A 10,718-nucleotide genomic window follows, 5' to 3' on the forward strand; every position below is an offset into this window, starting at 1 on the left:
TAAAATATCCTCAACAGGTCCAATATCTAAACTATCACCTTTGAATGGAATAACTAAATAGCTTAGCAGAGCAAAACTTTACAAATGAATCAATATATTTACCCAAAAAAGAAAAAAAAAAAGAACCAAGTAATAATTAAGATAAAATCTGAAGACTAAATAATATTTATCCTTATTTTTTCAATACATAATATTTGTTCATGTCCTGCCAATTCCATTTTTCTCTCCAAAAAATTTGGATTACTTCGGTTTTGATTTAGACAAGGCTCAAGAGCTTACCAATAAAATAAAATATTGCATAGCATCAAACATATTCCAAAATGAATCAAGAAACCATTTTTAACATAATGCAATTGGTCATCAACTCAATGTTCCGAGTAAACAGAAGGATATAAAGCTACAGATACAGAACCAAACATTTCAAAAACTGCATTTACATGGAAGAAGAGAAATGACATCGAATACATACGAATATGACTATGATGATGAAGCAGCACCTAGCTTGTCGGTTTCATGGCGCAAGCTGTTTTCCCTAATATAAGCACTTTTGGCACCCTGAGAAGCAGTGAAAATTTGACTTGGTGAGATGTAAATTCAACATATAACAATGAAGTATCACCAGTATAAGCCAATGGTGGAAGATGGAAAACTGCACTCACTTGAAAGATTGTTCCAAGTTTTTTCAATCCTTTGGCCCGGGCCCTCAGAACATCCTTCGACACGCTAGGGTCTTTAAGTACCTGAAATAGTATAGTATATGCAGTTGACAGATCATTTGTTTTCATGGTAAAAATGCACGTATGCAAATGACTATATTTTTTAAGGTCAAAAATTCATATTAGAATGTCTCTACAATGAAGCTCAGGGATAAGTGATAACAGTTTCCAAATTGTCAGAGATTTCAGCAAAAATTAACTCTTCATGAGCTAGAGAATGAATGGCAACTTACTGCTAGGCAAACACGTGATAAAGTTGACTCAATGTCAACCACATTGATCTGCCAAAGGGACTGAAGCATAGCATCTTTTCTATCCTCAATGGCTTTCATTAAATTCTCCTCTTTGTTTTCTGTTTGGTTCAACTTCTTGAGATCCTCCTGTATTTGAATTAAAGAAACAGCACCTAGAAAAAAGATATAAAAAAGAAAAGTTTATTTGTTTGTTTTTAGCTTTGAATAAAAATTGAACAAGCTCGAAGCATTTTTACTAAGAACTGCTCCAATAATGGAAGAATACTATACCTGAAGCTGCCATCACTTGTGATTTTAAACTGTGTCCTTTATCTCGCACCCATTCTGCTAAAAATGGTACTTTCATGTACCTTTTATCCTTTCCAAGCTCTCTAGCAGCTTTCCTCGTGTAAATGTACCCAATGGTATGCAGCATTGCCTCACCAAATGCTGAAGGAAAAACAAGAATTATTTTAAAAGTTTAACAAAAGTTAATGCCAATAGAATGAAAAACATAGCAGGAAGTGAACTCAAGAAGTCATTTTCAAAGTGTTTGGTTGCATGCAGGGCCAGACAGGAGGGTTGGTGAGGGAAGCTGAATTACAGCAAAGGAGGAAAGTCATATCTAAAATAAAAGGTCAGAGAAACAAAGTGCGACCCATTTAATTATAAAATATGGAGTTTCCCCATTTAATTATAAAGATATGGAGTTTCAACATACTTAGATTGTAACATCTTCAATTTGATTACATTTTAGATATTAATTATATATTAACCTCTGCAATATTATATTATAATTTTTTTTAAATAAAGAGAAAATTGTAGAACATTTTACCCCTTTTAAAACTTGTACTTCAATTGATAATGACATATGAATAGAACTATGACTTCTAAACCAATAAAAATCAGCATATTTTAAGGCAAGTATCATGAGTTTTCCTAAGTAATTGAAAAAAAAAAAAAAAAAAAGAACATCAATCTAATGGTATCTAAAAGGTTAGAACCAAAATAGAGGCTATATTTAGAAGAAATAAGGATTTTGAAACTATTATTATTATTAAGAACAAAATTGGAACAGAATGAAAAGGTCAAAGTAAGATGGTTAAAATGAGAAGGGACCAAAATAGAGAGAGAGACCATAAAAAGGCTAAAATGGAAAAGGATAAAGTTCTGGGCCAAAATAAGAAGAGGCTAAAGTTGGAGGGACCAAAATGCCAAAAAAAAAAAAAAAGCTAAGTAAAGGGGGAAAATTTTGGAAGAATAAAAGAAGTGGGGATAAGGGAAGGGGGACGCCAGAGAAGTCCACATGGCCCTTCCACGCATAACATGGGTCTGTCACTGTTTGCAAGGAAGTATAAAATCAAGAAGTGGTGAGGGGTTCCTAAGTTCAACTTCCCTGGTGGAAATAAAAGGAGATTATCCAAGTGCTTTTGAACAATTTCCTAAAACAAATTATGCGGACAAAGCTAAGGGTATCATTGTACTAACAACATACTTTACAAGAAGTTAGCAAGTGAATCAAACAGAAAATGTGCACGTTTGAACCAACTGATGCTCCAAATAAAAAGTTATATAGAAGGCATAAGTTTATGGCATTTTTCTTATAAGAGAAAATTGACATGCCTTCCCTTGTCTCCTTTTCCTTTCAATCCTTTTTCTCCTTTTTTGTTTCTTTCATTTTTCTGAGAATCCTTCTCTTCTCCCCAAAAAAGAAACGAAGATCACCTGTAGATCCTTATTGTTTCTATTGTCTCCTATGCTCTTCCATTTGTTTCAATGTTCAGTTAAAATAAGAGAGAATATTTTGTCAAAGAAATTTACTGTTTCACATCCACATTGAAAAACCTGTAACTGCTAACTACCAAGAAACCTCAACAACAAAACTAATTATAGTGATCTACATCAACCTACTTACTTAACCAGACTGGTGATCCAACAACATTTCCTTAAATGGTCGAGTAAATTTATATTTGAAAACAAAATTGAATGATTTCAGAATCACAATCACTATCTTAACTTAAGGCTCCTAAGGGCCCATAGTGAACTGGAAATAGACAAATTTCAAAGAAATGAAGTGAAGGGATAAGCCCAGACATGGTTGCAGGTTGGTCTGTAAAGATCTACATTGTATTTTGACAGCAAACATTAAATAACCAGCCATATAACATAAGTGGGGAAAAAATGCTATTTTTTTCCTCTGAAGAGCAAAGCATTTATGGAAGGGAACAAGTATATGTGTGATCCCTCGAAGTAATACGTGTCAATCAAACAGACTAAAACCCAACCCCTCTATTGAACACGTGAATTAAAGTTCAAGTCCAAAATACAAGAGAATCGCTCATTAAAAAATGAAGGAAATCAAGCAATAAAAAAATAGAAATAAAAAAAAAAAGATGATAATGATCAGACTCAAAACAAACTTAAGTAAAGAGAGAAAAGTGCCTTTTGGAACTAAATTTCCACGTTTATTCTTCCTTGGTTATCACTATTTGGCCTTAGCGCAATATAAAGCATCAAATTTTGTCACACTGTAAACAACAGTTTTCATGTCTTGGTTTAAGGTACCAATAAAAAGAGTCTTTTCTTTTAATAGTCAAAAGTTCTCAGAATTGTGGTTTTAAAAATAGCACATTATTATACAAAGAATTATACCAGCTGCAGAGAGGCGCTTTGCTTCTGAATTTGCCCAATTTATGAACTCCTCCTCTTGACCTTCAACAAATGGTTCGAGGTGATTTTTCAGATTTGTTATGAGCTTTGCTTCCCTCTCTTTCTGAAGTTCCTGCAAATTAAAAAAATAAAAAAGTTAACCAGGGCTTCAATCAAGTGAATGAAAAAGCTAAAAAATTGCAAAAACATTAATGCAAATGAGTACCCTCAACTTCTCCTGAACTCTCTGCTTGTGGATCTCAACATCTTTTGTGTCTTCCTCAAGTTCAACGCTTGATATTGTAGCCAGTGCAAGTTGGCCAATATAGTCATCAAAAAACTCACTCCCAAATAGCATCCCAAAGACAGCTGCAGGATCCAGCATGGACTCCCTGGAAAAGAGAAGGCACTCTCATGTTTTCTTTTGGAATAGACAATATTTAATAATAAATCAAACAAAACTTAAACAGATAAACCTAGTGGAATCCAGTAATCAAACCAATGGTCCACTCTAATACATAATTTAAGGAGGAACTCTTACCAATAATTCAATGACTATTCATATGATTCCTTTTCTAACATTTTTTTCAGACAACCCTTGAAATCCTCGTACATGGTTTCCCAAGATAAAATAGTTGTCTAATATACAACTGGGAATTGCTACTACTATCTTACAAAGTGCAAGACGGTTTCCATGAACTCGAAGTACTAGTAATCTTGAAATTGTGTTCCAAAAATTATCCAAAGAAATCTAAAAAACTGATAGATACAAAGAAATTTTATTAAGAAAGAAAAATTTAGAAGCACATGATATGATGTATAAACGTACTGCGGTATTCCTTCCTTTCCATGTTTGTCATAAGCTTCCCTCTTCTCAGGATCACTTAAAATCTGGTATGCCTCACCAAGTTTCTTCACAAAAGACCCATAAAGAAGACAATAAGGACAGAAAGAACCAAAAATTACATCAAAGTAGCAAGCTGCAAATAGAACTGCAGTAAATTCTACTCTTTGACTCAGAATCAGATTTATTAGCTAACCTGAAAATTTTCTGCTGCTTTCGGATCACCTGGATTTTTATCTGGATGAACGATCCTTGCCTGTACAAAAATAAATATAGCTATCTCATTAACGGAAAAAAAAAAAAAAAATCATGACCATTTTTCACAAAATTTTCCATCTGTGTATTATTCTGTTGGATATTAATTCCATAAAACAACAATTCAAAAGCTGACAGACACTTAATGGCATGTGTACTCCTCCTGCCTTGTAATGCAAGAGGCCACGCAACTCCTCCACTTTTAAAAATTCCCGATGAACAAAACATATCATGGGCAAAAATGCAGAAAGTGCCATTGGTTTGCATATGCTTCACAATCTTAGCATAGAACCAGAAATTGTGGCAGCAAGATAAGCCTCTTCTTGACAATTTACATTAACCATTTTCAAAAAGCAATAAAATACTTCATTTTCCCTTTAAAATGAGAATGAAGCTATAACCTTTGTAATTAACCCACAGCATAGATTTAAAGGTTGAATTGAAAGCTACCTTGAGGTAATAAGCCTTCTTGATCTGTTCAGGAGTTGCATCCACATTGACACCCAAAATTTCATAGTAAGTGGTATCTTTCACCATTGGTTTTTCTCCAAGGTTACTACTTTCGGTACTAGAGAAGCCAAGAAAATGAATTAGCCTCATTGGGAAATCAAAATCTAAAATAAAACCAACAAAGGAAATTAGCCACAAAAAAATCAAGATATCAAATGGTTAATATGGTTTAATGGAAAACTAAAACAATTTATAAGCATCAAGAATCAAATGGAAGAAAGCAAGAACAAATGAGACTAGCTTCCAAATTATAGAATTGGTCATTATCAAAAGTGGATAAGAAATATTTCCCATGAAATAATGTTTTTGATAGAAACTATGAAAAACTTACAAGGTATGACAAATCTGGATCTTATTAGAAAATTATCCACCAAAAGAAGAACAATTAAAATAGAGCATTAAAAATTAATTTGAAATAGAACAGGCAAGAAGAAAAACCAAAAGAAATTAAAGCCAGAATTGAAATTAAAGAACAGAATCAAGAAACTAGAAACTTACGTTTATGCAACAAAAAGAAAAAAAGAGAGAGAAATAAAAAATTATAGAAAACAAGGCATAGAGAGACTTACTTATATGGGGAAGAAGGAAATATCAATTAAAGCTCAGAATCACAGGCCAAATAAAGGAGAAAAAACTTCAGACACAAATGCATATGTGTTTATGATCTGCTTATATTGGTTCTTTGATTGGCTACTAAAAGAAAAGAATGGCCATGTTTGAGGAAGCAAGTATACGGTGTCGTTTCTTGGAGTGATGCTTCGTGGCAGAGAGGAGAGAGGTCGTGCGTGTCGGTATGGGTACTATTAAACTGAGTTAAGGAACAAAGCCATTGCCAACTTACGCGGTCTGAAGAATTTAATAAGAAAAGCTTTCTCCGAAGTGGACTTTTTTGGTAAAGTACTATTTAGTCCTTCTAATTTAATTAAATTAACTTTTAGTCTATATCTTTTTAAAATATATAATATATCCCTATGTTCTGAAATTGTCTGATAATTTTCTTTGAAAAGACAAAGATAACTCCATATATGTGTAAATTGGAGAAAATTAAACCCATTTTCTTAATGTAAAATAGGTGTTGGTAATTATTATTTTAATACTTATTTATATTGTTTTAAAAAAAATATTTGTTCTTTTAACATAAAGAAGTACAATAGAAATGTGATAAAGAATTGTTTAGCCCTTTATTAAAAATTTGCAGCAAAACAATATAAATTTTGAACCGAAATATTTATTAATTAAAAAAAAAACAACAAGGTCACTTTCCTGTCCTATAAAAAAAAGTAGGGATTAAATAATTAATTTCATTAAATTATAGAGAACTAAATAGTAATTTGCCTTTTTTTAAATTTGAGCACAACATATAATTTGTCCAAAAATTAATTTTTTATACAAATTACCCTTAAACTTGTACTAAAAGTACAAACTGTCCAATTTTTATCCCAAAAAATAAATTATCTAATATAAATCAAATATAATTAAAAAAAGTAATTAAATATTTGATTTAAATCAAATATAATTAAAAAATTATCAAACAAAAAATAATAAATATTTTTCTAGTCAAATATTTTAATATAATCAATTTTTTTCTAATTCTATAATTTTTTTTCAAATCAAATATTTGTTAAGTTATTTTAAAATCAAATACTGTAAATTTTTATAATTATTACACGTTTAAGTATTTTTTATTTTCTAATTTTAAATTTTTAAGTAATTTTTTGTCAGTTAAAACTATAAAAAATAATTTTTCTTAAAAAATTAGATTTTGTCCATTTGGTGCAAGTTCAAGGAAAAAAATAGTACAAAAAGTTATATTTTTTGACAAATCATATGTTGTGCTTAAATTTAGAGGGCAGATTGAGCCTTAATCCAATAAGTAAATATTAGGGTTTGTTATTGGACACAATTGAATAATTGCACGAGTGATGCTTTAGATTGGCAAACTAAATATTATAATGAAGATTGAATTAAATCTTAAAAAAAAATTGTTAGAGTTAAGAACGCAGCATAGAAAAATTAAAGGAGAAGAGAGAAGAAGAAATAGATGTTAGATGACATTAGAGATTGGAACTTCCATTAAATGAGATTTCAGATTTACAAGCATGTCTTGATTGAGGAATAAGAAAGATAATAACAGAAAGGGAAAATAAAGTAAAAAGAAAGGTTGCAAGCAACCCCCATGACCAGCCCGATACAGGGAGAGACCCCCTGCCAAATAACAAACTCTATATCTTTTTCCATACCATCTCATTCCAATCACTAGCTATATATATGATTTTCCCCTAACAGAATCTGCTGATGTGTCTAGCCCTCTTTATTCTTTGTTTCTTCTAGAACAAACCTTGTAGGGCCTTGGGCTTTTCTCAACAGTCCTATCATTACCATCCCCTGGGAGACAAGCCTTGTCCTCAAGGCTGAAATTAGGAAATTGCCCCAACATATCAGCTTCATCGATCCAGGTTGCTTCATCTTCTATCTTTCCTTGACACTGTATTAATAATTGGTGAACTGGCTGATTGTTGATCATTGTTGTACGGTTTTGGCAGACCTTTTCAAGCTGGAGCAGAGGTGCCTCATGGCTATTTAAATTCTCCGATAAAGTATCTAACACAGAGTGGTTGCCAATAACCTTTTTCAGCTGTGAGACATGGAAAATAGGGTGTATCTTAGCGTCTGCAGGGAGTTTCAACTTGTAAGCTACTGCACCAATCTTGCCAATGATTTCAAATGGCCCACAGAACCTGGCAACCAGCTTAGCATTAACTTTGGTAGCTACAGATTGTTGACGGTGAGGACGAAGTTTCAAGAATACTTTGTCTCTAATAGAGAATTGGACATCCCTACGCTTTTTGTTCGCGTATTTTGTCATTAGCTGCTGTGCTCTGTGTAGATTAAACCTCAGCTGCCTAAGAATTTCATCTCTATTGTAGAGGTGTTGAGCCAAGGCTTCAACCCGAGATTCACCTGGCAAGAATTGATGTAGAGTAGGAGGTTTACGACCATAGACAGCTTCAAATGGTGTCAACTTGATGGCTCCCTAGACATTTGTATTATACCAGTACTCTGCCCAACATAGCCATTTGCTCCATGACTTTTGTTAGTCAAAGGAGAAACACCACAAGTAAGATTCCAAGCTCCTATTAAGGACTTTTGTTTGTCCATCCGTTTGAAGATGATAAGAGGAGCTGAACTTGATTTGCGTACCCTGTAGGCGTAATAATTCAGTCCAAAAGCTGCTTAAGAATAAAGGGTCTCGATCAGTAACCATAGACCTCGGAATGCCATGGAGGCGAACCACCTCTCTGATAAACAGTTCAGCAACTTTGGCAGCTGTAAATGGATGCCGAAGAGGGATGAAATGAGCATATTTGGATAGGCGATCGACAACCACAAGGATGCAGTCAACCCCATTAGACTTGGGTAATCCTGTGATGAAGTCAAGTGCAATATCTTCCCAAACTTGAAGAGGTACAGGTAAAGGCTGCAATAGACCAGCTAGTGATTGAGCCTCATATTTGTGTCGTTGACAAACAATACAAGAAGCAACAAAGTCTTGGATCATAGCCATCATCCCTTTCTAATAAAAGTTAGATGCAATTCGTCGGTAAGTTCGGAAAGCACCAGAATGACTCCCCACAGCAGTTGAGTGGCACTCAGAAATTAATTTTGGTATCCAGCTAGAACATGATGGAAGTACTAACCTGCCCTTGTAGAAGAGGCGACCTTGAATGATCGAATAGTGGGCTGGAGCTGTACTCGGAGAAGAGAGAGCTGAAATGATATTGGAAAGGTGGGCATCTTGTTGAATTTCAGCATTAATTGTATCCTAATCAATCTATTGAGGAATAGAGATGCTTTGAAGAGTCAATTCTTCGTCCTTTCGTGATAAGGTATCTGTTGCCTTATTTGTTTTGCCAGACCAATTTTCAATGACGAAGTCATAACCTATAATTTTGGCTGACCAGTATTGTTGAGCAGGGGGTGGAGACCTCTTGGTGCAATAGATGACGCAAACTACGCTGATCGGTTCGAATAGTGAATTGACGACCGATAAGGTATGGCCTCTAGTGTCTTATTGCAAGGACTACAACCATTAACTCATTCTCATAAGCTGATCTGGTTGTTGCAGGATTGCCAGTTGCCTTACTGAAATAAGCAATTGGTTTATTATCTTGCATTAGTATAGCACCAACTCCAGATTTTGAAGCATCGGTCTCAACAATGAAGGGTTTTGAGAAATCTGGCATAGCTAAAACTAGAGAAGAAATTATGGCAGCTTTCAGGGCATCAAAAGAGGCTTGTGCTTGTGAGTTCCACTGAAAATCAACAGTTGTTTCCTTCTTTAATAGCTGAGTTAGCGGCTGTGCAATGCGTCCATAATTCAGTATGAAGCGCCGATAGTACCCTGTCAAACCCAAAAATCCCCTGATAGCTTTAATAGACTTCGGTATTGGCCATTGTAAGATGCTGAAAATCTTCAAAGGTTCCATGGAAACACCTTGGGAGGAAATGATATGTCCCAAGTATTCAAGAGAAATTCTGCCAAAAGAGCACTTTTGGCATTCAAGTGTAATGAATGGTCTATGAGTAGCTAAAATACAAGTTCTAGGTGGTGTAGTTGGTCCTGCCACGACTTACTATAAACCAATATGTCATCAAAAAATACCAAAACAAACTTGCACAAGTGCGGCCGAAATATGCCGTTCATAACTGCTTGGAATGCCGCTGGGGCATTGGTTAATCCGAACGGCATTACCAGAAATTCATATTGCCCTGAATGAGTGCAGAAGACCGTTTTGTGAGTATCGAAAGGAGCCACTAGTATTTGATAAAATCCCTGTTTCATATCCAGCTTCGAGAAGAATTGGGCTCCGTGTAGTTCGTCAAGCAATTTTTGAATAACTGGAATAGGGTATTTATGAGGAATAGTTGTTCTGTTAAGTTGGCGATAGTCGACACAAAATCGCCAGCTTCCGTCTTTCTTCTTAACCAATAAAACTGGACTACAGAATGGACTAGAGCTGGGCTTGATGATTCCAACAGAAAGCATATCAGCAATTCTCTCAATTTCATCCTTTTGGAGATGCCCATATCTGTAAGGCTTTACTGAAATAGGACCCTGTCCAGGTTGAAGTATGATTCTGTGGTCTTATGGACAGCTGGGGGGAAGGTGTTTTAAGTCATCAAAGATTGTAGGGAATTTCGATTGTAGCTGCTGGAGTTGCTGAGATTGACTAGAGGAGAGCGCCGTTGAGTTGGCTGGATATGTTGTGTTTGCAGATAATTCCTATAAAAACCCAAAAAATTCAATGTCATCAATAGCTACCTTGGATATGGACTTAATGGAAGCTGAAGAACGGGACAATGAAGGATCCCCAGTGAGAGTTACCAATTTCCATTATGACTGAATCCCATAGTCATTTTCAGACAATCGACCTTGACTTCCCCCAAAGTCTCTAGCCAAGTAATACCCAAAATAATATTAACTTCGCCCAAAGGGAAAACAAAGAAATC

General features: G+C 34.5%; 1 protein-coding gene across 1 annotated transcript; it reads right to left on the bottom strand.

Moving 5' to 3' along the window:
* Positions 1-321: 321 nt before the first annotated feature.
* On the bottom strand, positions 322-6,013 carry LOC105630128 (DNAJ heat shock N-terminal domain-containing protein). The gene is made up of 10 exons (XM_012211834.4): positions 5,777-6,013; positions 5,148-5,265; positions 4,639-4,698; positions 4,428-4,510; positions 3,825-3,990; positions 3,602-3,731; positions 1,241-1,399; positions 950-1,122; positions 660-740; positions 322-555 (listed from the first exon to the last, which is right to left on the bottom strand). The coding sequence occupies exons 2-10, from the start codon at positions 5,232-5,234 to the stop codon at positions 478-480; spliced, it is 1,017 nt and encodes a 338-aa protein (XP_012067224.1). The 5' UTR covers positions 5,235-5,265; positions 5,777-6,013; the 3' UTR covers positions 322-477.
* Between the last annotated feature and the right edge of the window lie 4,705 nt (positions 6,014-10,718).

Source organism: Jatropha curcas, chromosome 1 (assembly GCF_041381405.1).
Source record: "Jatropha curcas cultivar XTBG-Jc1 chromosome 1, XTBG_Jcur_1.0, whole genome shotgun sequence".
NCBI classification, from domain to species: domain Eukaryota; kingdom Viridiplantae; phylum Streptophyta; class Magnoliopsida; order Malpighiales; family Euphorbiaceae; genus Jatropha; species Jatropha curcas.

Excerpts from the sequence above, each read along its gene's own strand:
- LOC105630128 (XM_012211834.4), bottom strand. The coding sequence starts at position 5,234 with ATGGTGAAAGATACCACTTACTATGAAATTTTGGGTGTCAATGTGGAT. Across the intron at positions 4,699-5,147 it reads AGAAGGCTTATTACCTCAAG|GCAAGGATCGTTCATCCAGA; the intron begins GTAGCTTTCAAT and ends ATTTTTGTACAG. Across the intron at positions 3,732-3,824 it reads GAGTTCAGGAGAAGTTGAGG|GAACTTCAGAAAGAGAGGGA; the intron begins GTACTCATTTGC and ends TTTAATTTGCAG.